Here is a 24934-nt window from a genome sequence, read left to right as displayed (position 1 = left end):
CTTGATGTTTGTGTGAGTGGGATTTCGTCTGTATAAAAATGTAGAAGAGAAGCTAGTAGGATTTGTCCTACCAGTACACTCCCATATATAACCCAGGACCCCACCTGTATTAGTCTACTCATGCTGCCATATGGAATACCACAGACTGGGTAGCTTAAACAGCAGAAATGTATTTTCTCACTGTTCTGGAGGCTGGAAGTCCAAGATCAAGGTACCAGCAGGGATGGTTTTTCTAGTGAGGCCTCTCTTCCTGGCTTGTAGATGGCCACTTCTCACTGTGTCCTCAGTGCTTTTCCTCTGTGCTCATGCACTCCTGGTGTCTCTTTTCTCTTCTTATAAGGACACCAGTCCTCAGATTAGAGCCCCATTCTTATAACCTCATTTAACCTTAGTTACCTCCTCAAAGGCCCTGTCTCCAAATACAGTAACTTTGAGGGTTAGGGCTTCAAACCATGATTTTGGGAGGACGCATTTCTGTACATTACGCCACCTTAGGAATGGACCTGTCTGTGAAGATAAATTGGCCCATGACTATATACAAACACCTTTACACTACTTGGCAGAAACATTCAGTATATGCTAAACACATTATAAAGGAAGTAGAATAACTATAGTTGTCAGAAACTGGAACACTTAAGAAAAACTACATTTATTCCATATGAGTATAAAATAATTCATTCTTTTTACAGTTTTTTAATATCAGTACTTGATTATAATTAGTTTTCTTGTTCTATAAGAAAGATTTTACAAATTTGTTTTTTTAAGTGTATTTGGGGGAAATGCTGTTTAAAATAAAGCTAACTTATTAATTCAGTTTTGCATATATTGCAGCTAAGTGAAGGAGAGACAATCAGGCCAGCTGAAAATTCAGAGAATCTACTTCATCCCGTAATCCATCGTCAGTATATTTATTTTTTATCTAGTAAGGAAACTAAAGAAAAATTTATGAAGAACCCAATCAAATATATCCGCCAACCCCAACCTAAGCCTACTATGCCCATTAGGATTGCACTTCTGGGGCCTCCAAAATCTGGGAAAACTACAGGTAAGGGTGTGTTTGCCTTTACTATCCTTAAGCATAAAAGAATCTCCTGAAGACCAGGACCACTTTTCCAGGAAGATAGCTATCAAAACTGACTCAAAAAGAGACAGAACACGTAAATAGGCCAATAACCATTGAGGAGAAGGCATTCAAAAATATAGCCCCACTCCAAAACAGCCCAGAATCAAATGGTTTTGGAGGAAAATTATGTCAAACTTTCAAAGAATTAAAAATTCAAGAGATACTTACTGTGTTTTTATAAGCTTTTCCAGAGCAAGGGGAAAGAAAATAAACTGACCAATTTATTTTCAGTTTTTTTTAAAGTAAAGAATATAGTCCATACAATTAAAAAAGTATAAAAAATATAAATTCATTTTTAAATTAGCATGACCCTGATATCAAAACCTAACAAAGATAATACAAAAAAAGAAATTACAAACGAATATTATTTATAAATATAGTCAAATAACAGTTATATTAAGATTTTATTAGCATAAAAATTATATTTAAAATTTTATAAATATAATCTGTATTAATAAGTTAAAGAGTGAAAATCCATTATCTTAATCATTACTGAAAAAGGCATTTGGTAAACTATAATGTTTGAATTTTTTATATCTTGAGACTTTTTTTTTAAGGCAAATAGTCCAACAATAGGTGAGTGTGGTATTTCAAGATGACGTGTGACATGATAACCACATGAACAGTGGTTGGTCGCAATGATAATAAAATGGGAAAGGGCAGATACCAGAGATATTTAAAAAGGAAATGACAGGACTTAATGACTGACGGCATAGAGAATGAAAGGGAGAGATGAGGTCAAAGATTAATTTTCACCAGAAATAATAATAGGGAGTTTTGTGTTTTAGCTCTTCAGATGAAAAGTGTGTTTTCCCCATTTAAACGTCTTACCGTGATTAAGAGTCTTTAATAGTTGTGTTCTAAAAGTTCACAAAGATAATGATATTTCCCAAAGAAAGCTGTACATTAACATTCAAGATCCCACAACCACAGCAAAAAGTAAAATGTAGATTAGACAATCTGATTCCTCGATTTTTGTTGAAATAGAGGTTAATCTTTAAACAAAATGTCAAATTGTAAATGCTTAATTGTTTTCATAGCTTAAGAAAAACAGGTGTGACTCTCGCGTTTGTGGCAAAGCTGAGATGAAGCCTTCTGCGGCTCTCACAGGGGAGTTGCTCCCGGGTGGCCCTAATTGTGGCCAGTTAACCTGTATTCCCCGTGGGACCAGATGAGTCTCAGTGTCCTCTACACACTGCTGTCTCCAGACCGTGATGAAGCAGGGTCTGTAGACCCTGTCAGAGCACACCCACATTTAACAGTAACTGGAAGCTATTATCTGTGGTCTCACTTAGCAGAAGCAGAGGCCAAGCCTGAGTCCTCTTTCAACAAATGGCAACATCTATGTGCCCTTGGACAAATTATTCCATTGCAGTGGGCTGCAGTTCCCTCATCTATAAAATTGGAACTTCAATACCCGCTCTATGTACTTGATGGAATAGTGGAAAATATCAAAAAAAGTCACAGAAGAAGTATTACCTCATAAGCTGTAAATTACTATTAAAATGTCAGATATGCCATTATAATATTTAAAAATTACTTCCTAAGGATTAACTGCCGCCTAACTGTATAGGGTAAGCTAGCCTGATTGCAGCCTGGAGTCCGTAAATGGACAGATAGGGAAATGGTTTAATCTGGTGACACAAGGAGCACAAAATTGTTATTTTGGACATAATACCAAATATTAATAGTACACATAGGATGCCTTATAAAGCTCTCAAAAATGCTGCTACCTCGTGCAGAAGGAAAAGAACCACTTCAATGGTTTGGTTATAGAAAACCTCACGGAGTTGGCTCACTAACCAGACCCATCAGCCACATACCTGAAGTGCTAATAATGATCGACCTTTGAACAGTATTAATTCAATAAGATGTCGCAATTTTAATTTTTGAAATTTCTTTGAGGAATGTGAAGATTAGTTTGCTGTTGATGTCAATTAACCAGAATCTGAAACTGAGATTAACTGATGAATTTGTGAAACGGAATAAGTTTAAAGTTTTAATGTTTTTCAGTTGCCAAAAAAATTTCAAGTGACTATGGCTTAAAGCGTTTGTCAATAGGAGATGCTCTGCGTTATGTATTAAACCACCAACCAGACACAGAGCTGGCACTTATGCTAAATTGGCATCTTCATAAAGGAATGACAGCGCCTGATGAACTGGCTGTTCAGGCCTTAGAATTATCTCTGATGGAAAGTATAAGTAACACTGCAGGGTAAGTGGGGGCCGTGGAGGTGGAGAGGGAGTGGGATGGAGTTACATCTCTGAAGAAATTACTCGCTGGAATGTAAAACACTTAATCGTAAACAGGGTTTAAAGCTCTTGTAAAGTGTGTGTGATGTGCTTCTCAAACTCTGGACACCTATATGGTTACATGTTTTAATTTTCTGTCAAGCTAAAACTCGGCTTGAACACCAGAAGAGCCAACAGGCCACTTCCCTCCCTGCAGCCACCCCTGAGCTGTCCAGGAGGCTCCAGGTTTACACAATCCATAAGGGTGGCCTGTGCGACTTCCACAGCCCAGCAGAACTCCTCACTGCCCCATGGAGTGATGAAGGCGTGGCCCTCCCCTGTCCCCCCAGGTGGTACTGGTCCCGTGGAGATGGTCTCTCTCTGGCCCAGCTCTCTGCACAGGAAGCAGCGCCCCTCCCTTGATGCTGCATTTGGACAGGAGAGCCCTGTGCTTGAACTGGTCTTCAGTTTACACTCCTCCGCTCTACCACGGCTTCCCTGGCACAGCCAGTGGTCCCAGCCAGTAGTAAAAGCCGATAAAACCTAAGGCCCTGCTCTTGAGCCCAGGTCATTGACTTAAAATCTTGCTGATTTACTCAAGGCTGTTTTACATTAGGCGCCTCCTTGCCCTTCCCTACCACTGGTCCTTAATCAAGTCTTTGACAGTTCTAATTTCAGTTATCGGGGAGCAGATTCTGGACTGTCAAGTTTTTTCCCCAGAGAAGGCCCTGGGACTTAAGCAAATTGTGTTACCTCCTTCCTGGCATTCAGCTTTGCATACGAGGGATCTTAGTGAGGACAACGTCGGTTAAATCACAAAGGTTTTATTTCACCTTAATACCAGGACAGTAACTGCCCAGTCACGCTGAATTTCCCTAATCCTGAGGGCCTCTCAAGTGATCCTTCACAGGACAAAGGAGTTGAGCTACTTTCCATTAAAAACCAACAATGGCGGGCTTCCCTGGTGGTGCAGTGGCAAAAAAACAAACAACCCAATCCAAAAGTGGGCAGAAGACCTAAATAGACATTTCTCCAAAGAAGATATACAGACTGCCAACAAACACATGAAAGAATGCTCAACATCACTAATCATTAGAGAAATGCAAATCAAAACTACAATGAGATATCATCTCACACCAGTCAGAATGGCCATCATCAAAAAACTTAGAAACAATAAATGCTGGAGAGGGTGTGGAGAAAAGGGAACCCTCTTGCACTGTTGGTGGGAATGTAAATTGATACAGCCACTGTGGAGAACAGTATGGAGGTTCCTTAAAAAACTACAAATAGAACTACGATATGACCCAGCAATCCCACTACTGGGCATATACCCTGAGAAAACCATAATTCAAAAAGAGTCATGTACCAAAATGTTCATTGCAGCTCTATTTACAATAGCCAGGAGATGGAAACAACCTAAGTTTCCATCATCGGATGAATGGATAAAGAAGATGTGGCACATATATACAATGGAATATTACTCAGCCATAAAAAGAAACGAAATTGAGCTATTTGTAATGAGGTGGATGGACCTAGAGTCTGTCATACAGACTGAAGTAAGTCAGAAAGAAAGAGACAAATACCGTATGCTAACACATATATATGGAATTTAAGGAAAAAAAATGTCATGAAGAACCTAGGGGTAAAACAGGAATAAAGACACAGACCTACTAGAGAATGGACTTGAGGATATGGGGAGGGGGAAGGGTAAGCTGTGACAAAGCAAGAGACAGGCATGGACATATATACACTACCAAATGTAAGGTAGGTAGCTAGTGGGAAGCAGCTGCATAGCACAGGGAGATCAGCTCGGTGCTTTGTGACCGCCAGGAGGGGAGGGATAGGGAGGGTGGGAGGGAGGGAGGGAGACGCAAGAGGGAAGAGATATGGGAACATATGTGTGTATATATATATATATAAAACTGATTCATTTTGTTGTAAAGCAGAAACTAACACACCATTGTAAAGCAATTATACTCCAATAAAGACGTTAAAAAAAAAAAAAAAGAATCCGCCTGCCAATGCAGGGGACACGGGTTCAAGTCCTGGTCTGGGAAGATCCCACATGCTGCGCAGCAACTGAGCCCATGAGCCACAACTACTGAGCCTGTGCTCTAGAGCTCGCGAGCCACAACTACTGAAGCCCGCACACCTAGAGCCCACGCTCCGCAACAAGAGAAGCCACCGCAGTGAGAAGCCCACGCACCACAACGAAGAGTAGCGCCTGCTCTCAGCAACTAGAGAAAACCCGTGTGCAGCAGCGAAGACCCAATGCAGCCAAAAATAAATAATTTTTTTAAAAAAACAACCAACAATGGCAGCTCAATACATCCTCAAGTTGGCTTGCGGGCTATGTTAATTTATAATCCTCTCTGCCATGGAACTTAGAACTAGTTAGTGCCTAGAGACTTAGCTGGAGAGCACTGAGGGAGGACTAACCAGCCCTTCCTGGTGACGTCAGCCAGCAAGCCCAGCTCAGGCACTTCAGAGTCGGTTTCCTGACTTTGGAATTTGCAGACAGCCTTTAGTCCTCTTCTCAGTTTGCTAGTGGCACTCATTACCTTAGACGGTTGGACTAACAAATTCTCCATCATTTCTGCTCAGAGACCTTATGGGTCCTGATGGAATGGTTCTCTCCCAGATACCATAGGGCTCTCTCACCAACTCCCCATCTTCCCTTCCACACCCAGCCTCCTCACAGAATTTTACTAGAAAAGCAAGCTTAGAACACAGTGTTTTCCGTATTTGCTTAGTCTCTTACTAAAATACTATTAACTGTGCCAGGACCTTTTTTCTTTTAATTTTAAAACATTTTAATGTACTTCTTAAAATCTTGATTTACAAGACACCTTGTCTTACTGCCACTGACCTTTCAGTACAAAAATTTTACACTATCTGTTTGCTATAAAACTACAACATTAAGATCAGGGTTGGATAATTCTTCCCTTGCTGGGCATTCTTTTATAAGGAATGTCCATTAGTCTATTACTAATTGCTTTACAAACTTGATCTACAATCTTTACGATAACTCTAAGGGTTAAATATCATTATTTTTACTATTTTTACTGAAAACTGAGGCTCAGAGAGGTCAGACCAGGTTTCAAATCTAAGTCTGTGTGCCTCTGAAGCCTATACTCTTTCCACTGTTTCATGCTAGAATAGTAGCACCAATTAAGTAATACAATGTTCAAGGTATTATATGTATTATCTCTCAAAGTCTGCTAAAACCTAGCTCTATGATGCTAAGTGTATGAATCAGAGCTGTGTCTGTATGTATGCAGCCCTCCTTCTGGCTCTTGGGCTGACTGAGGTTAAAAATATAGAGATAAAGGGAGTTCCCTGATGGCCTAGTGGTTAGGATTCCGGGCTTTCCCTGCTGGGGCCCGGGTTCAATCCTCAAGCCACGCAGCCAAAAAAAAAAAAAAATAGAGAGACAAAGAGGGCAAGGTGACAAGATTAATCAAGTTACATAGGAACAGTACGGGGCTAATCTTAAAGATAGACTGTTTCCGGAAGACAGAAAGGAAGGTCTGAGAGAAAAGACATCTGGAATTTTTATTTTCACGTTTCTCCTTATTAGTGTTGTCATTGATGGATACCCTGTATCTAAATATCAAGTGAGTCTCTTGGAAGCCAGGTCAGTCATCCCGATGGTCATCTTTGAGTTGGATGTGCCTTCCAAAGAGATTTTCAAAAGATTGCTCCTGGAAAAAGAAAAGGAACCAAGGTAATGTATGTGATGAAAACAATGATAAAGGAATAAACTTTACTCAACCAGAAAAAGCAGGTTTTTAACAGCTTTTTCCATTCCTTCTGTTTCTCTATTAGTTTGCCTTATCCATTGCATAACAGCTCACAGATTATAGCTGTCAAGAACTCAAAGTACCGCAAAAATATTGATGAGATTAGGCAATATTATCAAGAACAACATCAGAACTGGTATGTGATTGATGGCTTTCGCAGCAAATGGTGGGTATGGAATGAAGTCATTAAGAAGGTTAAAATGGTGAATAAACACATACAGATATACCTGGGAAGAATAAAAGCAGGTAAGAAAACGTGTAACTCTGAAAACACAATAAAATGTGAATTTGAAGTCTATGCATGCCTAACTCATGTTACCATAATTCATTCAATGTGAACATTTGTTCCCATGACCTTAATCAGTATTTTAAATACATAGTATTTTCCAATTATGTGGGCATGTATATTTGTTCTAATAAATGACTGCCTCTACTCAAGCTATCAGCTTAACTCTCCAGCTAAGTCTCTAGGCGCTAACTAGTTCTAAGTTCAATGGCAGGGAGGATTATCAATTAACATAGCCCGCAAGCCAACTAGAGGATGTATGGGGCAGCTATCATTTATTCAATGTCTATGTGAACCTATCACCTAAAAACAAGACATGGTTTCTCACTAGAAGAGTTTATGGTGTTTGGAAAGCCATGTAAGAAGCTAGTTTCAAGAATGGTAGTTATACGAGGGCAGGGGTCTGTGGAGTGACACTTGGCAAAATTTTGTTTAGGAATCTAGAATTAGTTATTTTTACTATTTACTATGAAATTATAGTAGTATGTAAATGTTGATTCTATTAAAAATTTAATTTGAACATAGAATGTTTTTAATCTATATTTGGAATCCATGAAAGAAAATGTTTGATTATATATTCCTAGAAGTTTCTTGATTTTTTTCCCCAAATACACAAAATAGAAGGGAAGTTATCTATATCTCATATCTCTAAAAAGAGTGATGATGCCAAAGAATTTGTCTGGAGGGGTTTCACAGACATCTGGCTAACGACTTTGTTTAACTTTGGAAAATACGGAGAAGGTATAAGGAGGTATGAGGGAGCAACATGACGCAGAGAATCTTATACGAGGAAAAATGCAGTGAGGAGTCTGATAATAATGGCTTCATTGAATCTTGATTTGCTTCATTATTTGGGCATCACCAGCATCTCTGGTTGCTGTTTGCAGACTGGGAATTTGTTTTCACCTGAGGATTACAAGGGATGAAGATAAGAGTGCAAGGGAAGAGAGAACTGAGTTTTAGAAGCCTACTCCCAATAAGTTTTGGATAGCATCACACTAGTAGAACATTCCACAGCAGGCTTTGAAAGCAAAACTTGTGCCTCATTCATCTTTCTGTTACCCTACTTCACCTTTCCTGCCTCAGATTGGGTTGCCTGAAAACAGACTCATGATGAAAAGTTGTGTGCAGAAGCTTTATCAGGAAGTACTCTCAGGAGTCGAGTTGCCAGATTAAGCAAATAAAAATACAGGATGCCCAGTTAAATTTAAATTTCAGATAAATGACAAGTAATTTTTTAGTCTAATTATTTACCAAATGTATGGGACATATTTATACTAAAAACTGTTTGTTGTTTATCTGAAATGCAAACTTAAATGGGCATCCTGTATTTTATGTCAACTCTAATTAGGAGATACACCTGTGGGGAAGTGAGGCTAGTAGAACCGAGCAGAGGGAGAAACTAACCCGCAGTGTGGTGGAAACAGAAGCCTCCCTGGATGCTATAGGGAAGCACTAGAGCTAGGATGGACCTTCAAAATTTCCCACACTGAGGGGAGAGGCCAGGCTTTATATCCTCCCATTGGCTTGTCATTGACCAAAGGTCACTCCAGGAGGGGGTGTAACCTGTAACAGAGGGGCCATTCCCAGTGCAGCTGTGATCCGTTAGCACAGATATTTCCAGCAGCTGGGGGGTGGGTGCATCAGCCCTGAAGAGAGGGGTGCGGATGGGGCACCACAGTATCCACTACATTATTCCAGATATACTTGCCTCTGCCTTGAGTAGTTTAATCTAATTGAAGCTGCCCTCTTGCTTTCCTGCTTTAGCATCTACCTGATAATCTATACCTGATTGTTTGAATTTAGCTTTGATTTTTTTTTTTTTTATATTCTCCACTCGCTTTGTATGTTATTCAAATAACCCTCCCCTGTCAGGGGGCCAGTTTATTCTCACTAATGAGGTGGAGCAAGGTCAGGGCTAGAAAACTAAAGAGATTCCTCCTCATTCTGCCTCATTCCAGAAAAGGATATATAGACATTGCCACATGTCATCAAGACTATCCCAAGAATCAGAAAAAGAGATACTTGAGTGTCTTTTAGGAATTAAAGTGATTTGAGTCTAAATTACCCTGTCACTAAACCTGTCAGGATTGGTGAGGTCAGCACATCTGAGCTAAAGAGCAACATACAAGTGTAAAACTATATAGTACCATACAGTATAATATTATAGCACTATATAATACTATATACTTTAACAACACTATTATTATACCATATTACTGTGCGTTATAATACTTATAATAATATTACACCAATGTAGTATTATAGTGTAATATTCTTTTTAGGAAAGGATGGTTGGGGCTTCTTAGCCTTTTCGTTTGTATCATAAACAATGGATGGAATAGTGGATTTGTTTGTCTATTGCTTCATAACAAATTATTCTGAAACTTAGCAGCTTAAAACAACACACACACACAGTCACTCACAGTTTCTGTGGGGCAGGAATCCAGGCACAGCTTGACTGGGTCCTCTGCTTCAGGGTCTCTCACAAGGCTACAGTCAAGGTGTGGGCCAGGATTAAGATCTCACCTGAGGGCCCTAATGGGAAAGAATCCACTATCATACCCATTCATGTATTGTTGACAAGATTTCGTTCCTTGAAGGCTGTTGGACTGAGGGCCTCAGTTTCTTGCCAGCTGTTTGGCCAGGGGCCACCTTCAGTTCCTTGCCATATGGACCTTTCCAACATGGCAGCTTGCTATACCAAGTGAACAAGATAAGGCAAGAAAGAATGCCAACAGGACAGAAACCATAGTCTCATGTACCTGTTTTAGTTTCCCAAGGCTTCTGTAGCAAATTACCACACACTGGGTGACTTAAACAACAGAAATGTATTCTCTCACAGTTCTGGAGGCCAGAGGCCCCAAATCAAGGCATTGGCAGGGCTGTCCTCACTCTGAAGGCTCAAGGGGAGTATCTGTTTCATTTCTTTCTCTTAGCTTCCAGTGTTGCCAGCGATCCTCTGCATTCTTTGGCTTATAGACACATCACTCCAATCCTAAGGATTACTTTTATGTTTACACTGTCACATAACAAATTAATCCATGATTTATTCTTCATAATTTTAGTGTTAGTGTAAGACCTTCCTTGGCATAATAAAAAAAAATGAAACTTTTCACTGGTGAAAAGGACCATTAACAAAATTTATTGGGATCAAAATTTACTCATTATAATTAAGATGTATAAAAAAGTAATTTTATTTTCTGTAACATCTCATATTGTTTTGGAGTCCCCATTCTAGTGGAATACTAGAGAGAAAACTCTTAAACTTGTCCATTGAATGAATTTGGGGGCTTTTTTTTTTTTTTAAATAGAGTTGTTAGGGTAAACCTAGTTACTTTTGGGAAAATGTTTCTTCCCCTGTCTTGGGAGCCGTCAGGGCACAGGGAGAGGTTTGTGTCAGTAACGTCATGTCAACAAACTGTTTTCACTTCCTGAAATCTATCCCATAGAAAAAATTTAAATATGTAGCAAATTGATGTGTGTGTGTAAGTGGCTATGTATATATACATGTACATATATGTGTGTGTATATACATATATATTGTTTATAACATATAGATAGTTTATAATAGCTAAGAATTAAAAACAACCAAAACATTTATCAACAGATAATTGGTTGAGTAAACTATATGTACATTTATACAGTGGAATACTGTGCATAAATTAAAAGGAATTAGGTAAATCATATAAACTGATATGGAAAGGTGTCAAAGGCCATGACTAACTGATAAAAGCAAGTTGCAGAATAATGTTTACAGTATAGTGGCACAAGCATCTTATATGCAAAAAATATATATATGTGTATATGCAAATGTATAAAAAAATCTGAAAAAGATACAAACTCAACAGTGATTACCTCTCAGAAGGGATGTTGGATTGAGAGGATGGAGGTGTGAAGAGAAGTTTTTACTTTTTACTCTGTGGAATTTTACAATGTGTACTCCTTTGTATAGTACTAGCATAATTGAAATTATTTTCATTTTGAAAATGATTGTGTTTTCTCTGAAAAAAAAATAATAGTTAATCTGTTAATAACAGGAAAAGCCGCCTGCATTGACAAGTTATGTATCTCACCTGAAGAACTGATTTCTCGCCTGGGCGAATTTGGACAGTTCTGCCCTGTCAGCCTGGCAGAATCACATGAATTAGTTGATTGCTCTTTAACTGATTCCTTGGAATTTGCAGCAGAGTTCAGAGGGCACTATTATAAAATGAGTTCTCAGGAGAAGTTGAATGTAAGTTTGTTCCTAACTCCAAATATTTACCAGGGAAAGAAAATACCGGTCTCAGAATTCACCAAACAGGAAGGGGTGGGCACAGCTGGGAACACCCAGGAATTGGGGACCAGGAGACCCAATTTTGGAAACTGTGACCCTGGATTCAATGAGGCAGCTCAGAGTCCAGTCCTAAGACTGCATCCCAAGACATATTTTGGCACAAAGCAGAAGTTCAGGGTCAGTGATGGACCCTCCACCTGGGTCAGCTTAACAGGTAGGGAGACCCAAGGGTGAGCCCGCCTGTGAAGGGGATGCTGAGCATCTGGGTGGGGATTCCATTCAAAGGGTGCAGAAGGGAAGTCAAGAGTCAGTAGAAATGAAGTAAGACCAACGTATGTCTCCTGTGCTTTCAACTTTTTTCTATCACTTTAATTTCCTGTGTACCATATATTGCTATTTAATGCAACAGAATACAGACTTGTTCTGATATTATAATGACCATAATTTGGTGATATAAAAAGGTTGTAGTTGAAAACTAATCAGGTGCCTCTGAACATTTTATTTTCCTCTGAAGAATTTGAATTTTTTATCACTTTAAGAAAAAGACATTTATTTCTTCCTGCTTATTTAAATGATAATCACAGAATTTTAAAACTGGAAATGACATTAGAGGTCATGTACCTGGTCTGCTCCCTTCATTTTAGAGTGATAACTGAAGCTGGAGAAGCTAATTCACCTGCCAAAGGGCACCCACCTAGTTAGTTATACTGTAGGACAGGAAGACTATGCACTCCAGTGCCTGGGACATAGTAAGAGCTCAACAAATGTTTTCTGTATAAGTAGATGAGTGAGTGAGTGAGTGAGTGAGTGAGTGAAAGTAGGAGAGACCTTACATGAAATCACTTGCAAGTATTACTATAAGGCACTTGCAGTCAGGGAAGGAGCTATAGTAGCGCAGAAAGCAGCTCTCAGATGGTTTGAAGGACGAACATTGCTACTGAAAATGGGGACAGTAGCAAGAGAGCCTCAGTGGATTCTCATTGGCATAGTATTCCTGTCTCAAGCGGTCACGTTGCTGTAATCTTTTCTTATAGAGATTTTTGGAGAACCCCGAATTATACGTGCCTCCATTAGCACCTCATCCTCTCCCGTCTGCCGACATGATGCCCAAAAGGCTGACACTGTCGGAGCTGAAGAGCCGGTTCCCTAAGTGTGCCGAGCTCCAGGGCTACTGTCCAGTGACCTATCAGGATGGCAAACAAAGGCAAGTCCTTGCCCTCGTGCAAGTACAGGATGACAGCTCTACTCGGAATAAGTGGTCCATATAACAGTCTTAACATTTTGATCAAAAGGTCACTATTGCTTAACTGGAAAATGTTCTATTTCTTCCTTGAGTGGCAAAGATAGAAAAATAAAATATTTTGACACTTTATTTATACAGTACTGCATATTAATTATACAATACAGAGTTGTTTTTGTTTGTTCCTTTGTCTTTCAGATACGAAGCCCTAGTACCTGGTAGCATTCACTATGCTTTAGAATATCGTGATCGTATATATGTCTGTGAGAGTAGAGAAAAACTTGAGAAATTTTTGAGGTGAGACCATTCACTAAGTCACAAACATTTACTGAATATCTATGTTAACTGCATCATGCTGGGATAGATATATATGTGAGTGCACACACACACACACACACACACGTGCATATATACATACACATAGCCGAAGGGGCAGCAGTTACTTACCTACTGCCACACATTTCTGTTTTTCACAAGAAGCTGGAAACCAAATTTCTTCTTACATTTATCTGATTTGTAAACTTTTGTGACTGATTCTGTTTTTTAAAAATTACAATGTGGATCAAATCACATCTGCAGATAGAATTTGTGCAGTAGTTTGTGACCTCTAGTGAAGATCAATGTTTGAAGAAATTTAACAGTAAAAAGAGAAAAGGCGTTAATTGCTGGAAAGGATATAGGACTGAAGGAGTGAAGGAGTGAAAAAAGGATTTTCTTTTTTCTTCAATGGGAAAGGTACGAGCATGTTAAAATGCAGGTGCCTGGGAAGGATCCAATAAAGAAGGAAATGCCAAAGGTGGGAGAGAGAGAGAAATTGCTATTTAAGATTTCTGGAGAGAGGGTGGAACAGGGATGCAAAGAATGTGTGGAGACTGATCTTACCTGGGAGGTAAGCTCCAGCGTGGAGAAAGGAGCCTATGTGTGGCTCTGCTTGTGGTGAGGAGTTGAGGAAGTTTCATTCTGATGCTTCTCCTTGGATAGCCTGGCCCCCATGTGGGGGTTACTGGGAGGGTTAGAAATGTGAGGGCAATAAAGGAAGCTTTATATAGTTGCTGTGAAAAATAAGAACACTGAGGAGAGCTGAGCAGGGCTAGGGACCCAGGCGAAGCTGGCCGTCATGAATTTCTAGGAGCCCCAGTCTTCCCACTTGTATCATTTTCTCCACCGGAGAAAAACAGGCAATGAATATTATCTTTCAGCTGTCTCTTGTGTGTCCACCTTCCTGTGTACACACAATGAGCACATCTGTGGGCATCTGTCTAATGGATTTTGTGTTCTTAGGTCACCACTGAAATACTGGGATCAGAAGCTTCCTTACAAACTTCCCCCGTTAAAGGAACCGATGTATCTCACTAGTCTGCCTTTGCCTGGATATCTCGAACAGGTTCACTTACATGAGTTTCTATGTATAGATTTTAGAAGACTACAGCAATCTCTTCTTTAACAATAATTTTTATTTTGGTAACAATGAAATTCAAGGCAGAGTTTCCTGATTTTAAGCTGCAAATCCACTTTTTTTGTGTGTGTGGTACGCGGGCCTCTCACTGTTGTGGCCTCTCCCGTTGCGGAGCACAGGCTCCGGACGCGCAGGCTCAGCGGCCATGGCTCACGGGCCCAGCTGCTCCGCGGCATGTGGAATCTTCCCGGACCGGGGCACGAACCCGTGTCCCCTGCATCGGCAGGTGGACTCTCAACCACTGCGCCACCAGGGAAGCCCTGCAAATCCACTTTCAACCTATTTTGGTTTTGAGTGGTTATGAAAATAAAATGTGAGAAAAGCCCCTGTTTCCATAGCTAATTCCCAAATACCTGCACTACAGTGAAAAAAGAGTAAGATAATTATTTACATCTGACTTGTAGTTTGTTTCTTATTTTGAATTTCAGTGTCTGTAAAACTTTTTCTTAATTTGAAATGTGTAAATTCAGTCTCTAAGAGGTTTTTTTTCCCCTGGTCAAAAGAGTTGAGTTGAGGTGTCACCACAACTGAACCACCAAACACATATTTTGCTCAAAATCTGGATGAAGCTATCTACTCAATCACATCTTATTTCTCTAAATATACCTCTTTCTGAATATAGTCAAATTTATCAGTAGCCAAACACTATTTTAAAGGGTTTTTAAAAAAAATTTTCTATAAAACAGTTGCCTACGGCACAATTTCATACCTTTCTTACAAATTCCTAATCCTAACTTTGCTTTTTTTCAGCTTCCCTAGATGGTTAGTTTTCAATCTAGTTTAATATCAAAAGGCAAGATGACACTCACCCAGAAAAGGGTGTTCTCTTCTTTTCCTGCTTGGGGCTCCAGAATCTCGACTGCAGTGATAACTGTGGTCTCTGGAATTCCTGGTCAGGTGGCCCAGGGTCCTGAGGGTGGGAGGCAAGCTGGCCAGTTCTGAGCAATGGAAGCAGAGATGGGCCAAGACAACTCAAAGCCCAGTGTCCCCTCCTTTCTTTTTTAACTTTTTGTTATGGAAAATGCCAAACATATAAAAATAGAACTGTGTAATGAAATCCACGTATCCATCACCTAGCTGGCGCTAAGCCACTTTGTAGTTTTTATTTTTCCTAATCAAATGTATTTTGTGTTTCTGTCCTGCTGGCTAAGAGTTCATTTAACTATCTTTGTAAGCTCCATCCTCAACCCCAGGAGGCTATCTGAGGCAAAGAATAACTAACCTCTTTATCTATTTGCCACAAGAAAATAAAACAAACTCAAATATACACATAATCCGTTCCCTACCTGCAGGGTATCGCAACTGCTCTAATTAAAGCCATGAATGCAGCAGGATGCTTAAAGCCCAAATTCCCCTTCTTAAGTGTACAGAGATCTGCGCTACTCTATATAGCATTTCATCTAAAAGGTATGTCTTTTTTTTTTTTTGCTAGAAATGATATGCTACTCAGAACTAATTTAATATTAATTGTAGTATAATGTAATAAATAGGATTGTTGAGTTGGGTTGGTCACTTGCATGGGGTGTGTGCGGTGTTGGTAGCAAATATTTTAGCAAAAATATCAAAACTGAGTTTCTAGTTTTTAAAGCAGGGGCTACGAGTAACCTAATCAGCACTCAATAATCCATTCCATATAGGAAGGTGAATAGAGACAATTATGATCTAAAATAGAATAATCCCCCAATCTTATTTGGGATTTGGATATCTTCTTGGCCATAGCTGTGCAACTCAATCACACACGAAGTTCTCCTTCTCTTTAATATAATGGTTCACTAACCTAACAAAAAACATTCACAGTCCTGTGAAATTTTCTACAGCCTTTAATCCCAAAGGTTCTGAGTACACAAGAAAAAAATATAAGAAGAAGATGGAGCAGTTTGTGGAGAGATGTGAACTCATTACATACCTGGGTGCCAAGATGACCAGAAAATACAAGGAACCTCAGTTTAGACCCATTGACTTCGATCATAAATTACAGACCTTTCTCTCTCTTAGAAATATAGACCCAGTCAATGGATAGAATGCTTGGGTAACTGCACCCAGAATCTTAAGAGTTACCTGAAAGGGATAAAAAGCAAATAGATTGAAAATCTGGCCCTCCCTGACGTACTTTTCCCTCCTGAGTGATACAACACGGCTGCGAGACTTCAGATGAATTCAGACCTCTGCCAGCCAGGAAGGAGTGCTCTTCTGTAAGCCTAAGTTTTCATATACTTGTAAAGTTTATTGCTCTTGGCCTGAACTTTGAGGTTTTAACAAAAGTTATTCCATTTAGAATTCCATTTAGAATATTTAGGTAACTTATTTTACTTAATGAATCTACTGTTCATTTTCCTTTTTAATATTTTCAGCAGAAAAGTCAGTCTCTGTTAAATGTAGTCATTTATGCAGTAAATGTTAGAAAGCTTCAAGAAACAAAATTAACATGGATATAAATAAAATAGAAATATTGGTTACACTTTTAACATAGGGAGTTGTTGGTAAACTTCATGAACCTAAAGACACTTTATCATTTTCCCAACAAAATAAATGGATTTTGAGGTAACTAAATGGCTGCTGCTTTACTTGATACATTATTCTGTAGTTAGAAATGGCCTGGATATTTGAGAAGGATGAAATCTGGAGTCTTTTCACATGACATTATCAAGAAGTATATGCTAGAGGAAAATTACTAAATTGAATTTGAATGAGATTTTAAAAATAAGATTATCAGTTTTTCAGCAGGACTATAAGAAATCTAGCATGTGAAATAGCAAGATTGTCTCTGTAAAAAAATGAAAGGTACAACCATTATCTTATTTAACCTTGGGTAAATCTCAGTTTCGACGAGCCTTTGTTTCTTAAACTCTAAAATGAATGATTTAGCTCTTTCTTCCCAGCGTTATTGAGGTGTAATTGACAAATAAAATTATACATATTTAAACTTTACCACGTGATGATTTTGATATAGGTATACCTTGTGAAATATTTACCACAATCAAGTTAATTAATGCATCTATCATCTCACATCGTTACTTTGTGTGTGTGTCTGTGTAGTAAGAATGCTTAAGAATCACTGTTAGCAAATTTCAAGTATCATGACAATATTATTAACCACAGTTACCATGCTGTACATTAGATCCTCAGAATTTATTCATCTTATACCTGAAAGTTTGTACCCTTTGATCAATATCTCCTATTTCTCCCCTCCCCCCAACCCTTAGCAACCACTCTTCCATTCTCTGCTTCTATGAGTATGACCTTTTTTTTTTTTTTTTTTAGATTCCACATATAAATGATACCATACAGTATTTGTCTTTCTCTGTCTGGCTTATTTCACTTAGCGTAATGCCCTTTAGATTCATACATGTTGTCTCTGATACCTACAATTTCAACAACGTTAATTAAAAACTAGAAGCCTGTTTTATATATTTTTATATGATCTATTTAATAATAAAACAAGTTTTAAACAAAAACTAGAAGCCTATTGTCAAAGTTAGGATAAACCCCAAAAGTCTTTGAAGAGTTACTGATATACCCATAGATGAATCATTATTTTTTCAGGAGACTGGGAGCTGTCAGTAGCTGCCAGGTTTTACCAGCAACGTAAGGCACCACTCACTCTTCTCTTCACAGTTCTTAGTACTGCTAATTTACCATCTTCCCACAGTGTTCTTAACGTGTCCACAGGCCTCCTCAGCCATTGTGTTTTCTTCTATGGGTATACGAAGCTTCCTTTAGCAATTAAACCCAAACTTTATTGCTTCAGCTCCCTCACCTTTATGAAGGGCAGTAGTCATGCAAAGTACCCCCAGGAATCTCTTGAGAGGTAGGGAGTATCACACAGGCTCCAGAGCAAGTCCACACCCACTGCATATCTGCCATCTTCTGGGGACCTTGTTCTATAATATGGCTTCACTCTGAGAACTGTACAAACCCAAGGGAGTGAGAAATCTCACAGCTCATCCATCATTGTTCTGGAGCTGCTGAGTTCTGCACAGAAGTGGGATGAATGCTCCCTCTCTCCTAAGGAGGGAGAAACTTAATCCCTGAGCTGAGCAAGGGACCAAATGCCATGTGATTCTCCCTTTTCATCCCTGTCTCCACAGAGTGTCTTCCTTCAAGTAAATCTATTTAATAGAGTGTAGCAGGTAGGAGCATTGGTTAGGCAGTGGGGAATCAAATTTCCAGAGCAGCTTATAGCTCTGGACATTCCAGGTCCCTAACACTCGCATGCAAATTACAGTTCATTACATGTAGGACTCTATTTAGAATAACCACAGACAGGGCTACCATTCCAGGCTGTTTGCTGTGTGCTACTGGCTTTACATACAGTACCTTATTAAATTCTCACACATTGTATTAATACACACGAGAAGAGTTTCTTACCCAAGATCACATAAGTAGTAGAATCCAGATTCAGACCCTGATCAGACTGACTCCAGAGCCTTGCTCTTCCTTTACCACCTCCTACACTGTAAGTCCATCTCGGAAACCACCATAACCGTGTCAGTATTCCTAGGGCATTTCATTGGCCAGAGCCCTTTGGGCACTCGTGCAGGCATGTGCGTGTGCGTGTGCATGTGCGTGTACTTTAGAATATAAAAATATTACAGAAGACACAGGAAAATTTTTTCTGTTGAACCCAAGACTCCCTAGCCCCACCCCCTACATGCATTCACACCCCACCTGTAATGGTTGCAAGTTGTGTTTTCTTTAGCAAGTTAGGTCAAGAGGTCTGTGTCCCTAGGAAGGGAGAATGACATTTCTCCAATGAGAAAGGAGAACATGCATCATTTAAAAACCTGTTATTAAAATCTTTTGTTTAGAAATTATGCTTGCATATTATTATAAATAATCCATCAACTGGTGTCCTGAATACGATGAAAGAATATTCTGACTGGGTGGACCCTGAATGTCTTCCCTGAGTGAAGCAGTAAGAGGGTGAGTGGCCAGCCCCCGGTGCTCACTGGGGCTCAAGGCTGCTCACCCCACGCTCAAGGCTGCCACCCGACCACTTCAGGAAGAGGCTGAGGCAATGCCCATCCAAGGGTCAGGGAAAGTGCTCAACCAGCCTGTGCCTCTTACATAGCTTGTCTAGATGTCATATTTACTACAACTAAAAGAACACATAATTTCACCCAGGAAGGAGAGGTAGTGCCCATTTGACAGACCCTAAGACAAAAAGTAATATAATTACAGGCAGTGAAATACGGAAAAGTAGGCAAAGGATTTTGCACTTCCTTTCCAATTAACACTCAGATACATCAAGTGGATATACTATATTTGACCATTCCTATTGCTAGACTATGTACGGTTGTACTATATTTTAAAATGCTGTAATGAAACTTTCTTCACCATATTTGGGATTATTAGCCTGATATAAATTCTGGGAAACAAAAGTACAAGGTGAAAGGATATGAATTTTAAAAAACTAAGATGATGATGCTAAATGATAGTGATGAAAGTGGTGCTCTTGGGCACTCTTGGGAACACTGTGAATTGCTATTTGGAAGGCGGCTTAGTAACAGGAATTGAGACCCATAAGAATAAATGGGCGGAAAGCAGAACCTTTTTACTTTAACTTGAATTAATAGTGATATTGAACATTATTACATATGTTGGTCATCAGTTGCATTTCTTCTTTTGTGAATTATTTTTTCATGCCCTTTGCTCTTACTCACTGGGTATTTTTAAATTGTTTTGCATGAATTCTTTATGTAATATACACAGTAAATAAGTCCTGTTTTTTAGGTATCAAAGTAAGAGCTGTTCATCCTCCTCTTATGATATTGAATACTTTTCTAAGCTCTGGAAGTTCTTCTATCTTCAGAGATTTAATAAATATTCTATTTTGTTTCTTCGTGTGTGTGTGTGTGTGTGTGTGTGTGTGTGTGTGTGTGTGTGTGTATGTGTGTGTGTGTGTTTATATTTAATTCTTTAAGGCACCAAGAATTAATTTCAGGATATGTTGTGAGCTGTGGTTTTAAATTCTTCAAAACTCAAAGTAATAAATACTATGGTTTTTCAAAAACATTTTCAGTTTTATTATATATTTCATTTTATTCTCAGTGCATTTATTAAAAGTTTTCATAAATTCATTGGTGAAGGAGAAGGAGTTCAAGAACAGGGAAAAAAATGAGAGATATATTTTATATAGGTATGCCTCAGTCTCACTGTGGGTGATTTTTTTTGTTTTATCTTTTTTGGTCTTTTTGTTTTGCTTTTACAAATGAAGGCCTGAGTAGAGGTATATCTGCAAAGCCTGAGGTCCCTTAATTATGGGTGGTTCTGGGAAGAATACTTAGAAGGGTAACATCTAAATTAAATGGACCTTTCAAAATTGATATTCTAACCAGGAGGTGAAAGTCATTCCAAGGCTTAAGGAACACATATATTCCCCAAACCTGTGAGCCAGGCATGTTGAAACTGCTTAGCCTATACAGGCATGTTCATATTTACAAGGAACTCTCCCAGACTAGGGTGAGAGATAAAAATATAAACAGATACACACCACCCCTGTGTACAGGAGATATGGAGCCTAGAAACTGGAGCACTACTGCATTAGTGCTATAAAATCCCTATAAAGTGCTTTATAGTCCCTAGAAAATGCCCCATTGGCATTGAACATCGTCAGTTGCCTTTCTGTTCCCTTCAAATCCCTTTCAGTCATAATGAGCCTTGGACTATAGTTTCTTCCAGCTACAGTTACCAGTCAACTATCATAGCCTACAAAGATGTTTTCTGATGCCCTTCGTAATGGCAAAGAGCTTTCACCAACCTTCAATTGCCAGCTGATCATGGCCCTCTCCTTCCTTCAAACTCGCGCCAAGTTCTCCATTGACTCAATCCACCCAGAAGCCAGTATGTGCTGGGCTCTGCTGATGAAGTCCTTGCAACCTCCCAGGGCCAAAGATGGAGACAAGGGTGGACAATGGATTTGGTGGAGAAAGAGAAAAACTCCCTCTTTATCTGTAAGTGATTTTACTTATAACAATTTATAGGCTATACCCTGATAACTCAAATATTAATATCTCAAATTCTTTTCTCACCTCTGAACTCCAGACTCTTATCTATAATTGCCTACTGTGTATCTTTACTTGGTTATCTAGTTGACATCTCAAATTCAATATGTCCACCCCATATTTGTTATCCACCCAACTTTTCTTCCTCCAGTTTTCCACCAGATCAGTTAATGGTAATACCGTATACTCAGTTGATTTGGCCTCATACCTAGGGATTAACCTTGATCACATTCTTTCCCTCACTCCAACATCCACTCTCTCAACAAGCCCTGTCAAAGAGAACTACCTCCAAAATATACCATGAGTCTGGACTTTTCTCATGTTTTGCACTGATTTCATCTAGTGTCTATACCTCTACTCATGTCCCTCTAGGATCTACTTTTCATCTAGTACCTGGATACTCTTAAAATACATAAATCAGGTTCATCAGTCCCATTTTAGAATCTTCCAATGGCCCCCTATCTCAGTTAAAATAAAATCAAAATTCCTTACTCTTGGTATATGTTAATTTTATGTGTCAATTTGGAGGGTGTTTTGGATGAGATTAAAATGTAAACCAATGACCTCTGAGTAAGCAGATTGCCCTCCATAATGTCAGTGGGTCTTATGTAATCAGTTGAAGATGTGCATAGAACAAAAATACCAGCCTCCCGAAGCAAAAGAGAATCTTCTAGCAGCATGCCTTCAGACTTCATCTACACCATCAGCTCTTCTGGGTCTTGAGCCTGCTGGCCTATACTGCAGATTTAAGACTTCCCAGCCTCCATAATCATATGAGCTAATTTCTTATAATAAATCTAAATCTCTATATATCCTATTGGTTCTGTTTCTCTGGATAACTCTGACTAATACAGCATAAAAGGCCTTGTAAGGGCCCTGCCTAACTTTTCAACATATTCTCCAATTCTTTTTTTATCTGTTCCTTCCTTCTTTTGTATTGACTAAGGACTTTTTAATTCTGTTTTCTCCTCTAAGGGTTTTGAAGTGCCTGCATTCTATTTAGATCCATTGAGTGGTTACCACTATTCTTAACATGAATACTTACTCTAAAGGCAATCAATACCTCTATCCTTAAAACACTTAATACCAATCACCAGCTCCCATCTTAAATGCTATTTTTATTCAATATTTTAGATCAAGTCTACTTGTTTGCGATCCAAATTAGGCATTTTCTTTTCATAATCAGTGTTTGTTTAGATTTTTCATTTTTCGTCTTCACCATTCCATCTTACAACTCAGACTTTCCTCCTAGCATTATTTTCCTTCCTAGAGTAGGGTTTGTTGACAGTCAGTGATTTCAGTTTTTGTTTGTCCAAAGAAACAAATTTTTTTTTGGCTGCATTGCGTGGCTTGTGGGATCTTAGTTTCCTAACCAGGGATTGAACCTGGGCCCTCGAAAGTGAAAGCACCAAGTCCTAACCACTGGACCACCAGGGACTTTCCCTCCAAAATTGTTTTCATTTTTCCCTTGTTCCTTATGATAATTTTATGGTATACGAAATAGAAATAGACAATCTGAATAGGCCTATATTGATAATGAAACTTAATCAATAAATAATAACCTTCCAAAATAGAAAGCATCAGGCTCAGATGGGTTCACTGGTGATTTCCACCAGACGTTTAAAGAAGAAACTATGTCAGTTCTCTATATAGTCCCTTTCAGAAGACAGAAGCAGAGGGAATACTTCCTAGTTCATCCCATGAGGCCAACGTTACCCTAATACCAAAACCTGACAAAGACATTACAAGAAAACTATGGACCAATATCTCTCATGAACATAGATGCAAAAATCCTCAACAATAATATTAGCAAATTGAATCCAACAAGTATAAAAAGAATTATACGTCACAACCAAGTGGAATTTATCCCAGATATGCAAGACTGGTTCAACAGTCAAATATCAATTAATGTAGACCATCATATTAACAGGTTGAAGAGGAAAAATCACATGATCATATTAATAGATGCAGAAAAAGAATTTGACAAAATCCAACACCCGTTCATGATAAAAATTCTTGGTGAAATAGCACTAGAGAATTTCCTTACTTGATAAACAACATTTACAAAAATCCACAGCTTACATCATACCTAATTGTGAGAAACTAGATTTCCCACTTAGATCAGAAATAAGGCAAGGTTGTACCCTCTCACTACTCTTTTTCAATATCACACTGGAAGTCCTAGCTAATGCAGTAAGACAAGAAAAGAAGATAAAGTGTATACTGATTGGGGAGGAGGAATTTTTTTTTTCTTTTTTGTGGTACGCGGGCCTCTCACTGTTGTGGCCTCTCCCGTTGCGGAGCACAGGCTCCGGACGCACAGGCTCAGCGGCCATGGCTCACGGGCCCAGCCGCTCCGCGGTATGTGAGATCCTCCCGGACCGGGGCACGAACCCGTGTCCCCTGCATTGGCAGGCGGACTCTCAACCACTGTGCCACCAGGGAAGCCCGGAATTTTTTTTTTATTCATAGATGACAATGACTATATAGAAAATCCAAAAGAATCAACAACAACAACAAAACCTCCTGGAATTAATAGGTGATTACAGCATGATAGCAGGATATTAGGTTAATATACAAAAATCAATTGTTTTCATATATATTGGCAATGAACAAGTAGAAGTTGAAATTAAAAACACAATACCATTTATATTAGCACCCAAATAAAATAAGTACTAAGGTATAAATCTAACAAAATATGTAAAATATCTATATGAATAAAACTACAAAACTCTGATGAATGAAATCAAAGAACTAAAGAAATGGAGAGATATTCCATGTTCTGAGTAGGAAGATTCAATATTGTCAAGATGTTAGTTCTTCCCAACTTGATCTATATGTTCAGTGCAATCCCAATCACAATCTCAGTAAGTTGTCTTGTGGATATCTACAAATTGATTCTAAAGTTTATTTGGAGAGGCAAAAAATCACAGAATAGCCAGCACAATATTGAAGGAGAAGCCCAAAGTCAGAAGACTAACACTACCTGACTACAAGAGTATAAGCTACTGTAATTGTCTTGGGGAAAGAATAGATGAATAAATCAATGAAACAGAAAAAGGAGCCCAGAAATGGATCCTAAGCAGGGCAGTGACTTCAGTCTCTGGATGTGATCTGCATTTGGAAAGATCTCCTGTATTCCTGTGTATTGGAGGGAACAACACTGCAACTCAGGCTAGTTAGAAACCCTTAATAGTCTACTGAAGAAAGATGCTGAAAGTCTGAACAATAATGATCATTTTAATGATAGTAGACATGAATTAAACAATTAAGCCCATTTCATACTTAATCTTGTTTACCCCACAGCCACCCAGTGTTGGCACTGGTGTCAACTTCTCCATTTCACAAGTAAGGTAAACAAGGTTGACAGGATAAGTAACTTGATCAAGATCACTCAGTACCCAGATCTGTTTGACTGCAGCTCTCTCTTCAGGCCCTTGGACTCAGGCATTGGATGATGGTTTTGATGCTGATGCTGATGCTGATGATGACGACGATGACGGTGAACGTA

The 24934-nt window shown here is 39.0% G+C and overlaps 1 protein-coding gene across 1 annotated transcript in view; it reads left to right on the top strand.

The window, feature by feature from the left end:
- Nucleotides 1-16439, top strand: part of AK9 (adenylate kinase 9) — a gene marked incomplete at its 3' end in the record, with an annotated part of 120560 nt that extends 104121 nt beyond the window's left edge. Inside the window, exons 30-39 of the mRNA XM_079939416.1 lie at nt 832-1045; nt 3137-3338; nt 6936-7082; nt 7184-7404; nt 11485-11681; nt 12758-12927; nt 13162-13260; nt 14245-14347; nt 15712-15826; nt 16237-16439. Of these exons, the coding sequence (XP_079795542.1) occupies nt 832-1045; nt 3137-3338; nt 6936-7082; nt 7184-7404; nt 11485-11681; nt 12758-12927; nt 13162-13260; nt 14245-14347; nt 15712-15826; nt 16237-16439 (1671 nt within the window). The remainder of the gene's footprint in view (nt 1-831; nt 1046-3136; nt 3339-6935; nt 7083-7183; nt 7405-11484; nt 11682-12757; nt 12928-13161; nt 13261-14244; nt 14348-15711; nt 15827-16236) is intronic.
- Between the last annotated feature and the right edge of the window lie 8495 nt (nt 16440-24934).

The sequence above is a fragment of the Stenella coeruleoalba genome (assembly GCF_951394435.1).
Source record: "Stenella coeruleoalba genome assembly, chromosome: 12".
In the NCBI taxonomy this organism is placed as follows: Eukaryota; Metazoa; Chordata; class Mammalia; order Artiodactyla; family Delphinidae; genus Stenella; species Stenella coeruleoalba.
This window is presented reverse-complemented; position numbering and strand designations above follow the sequence as displayed.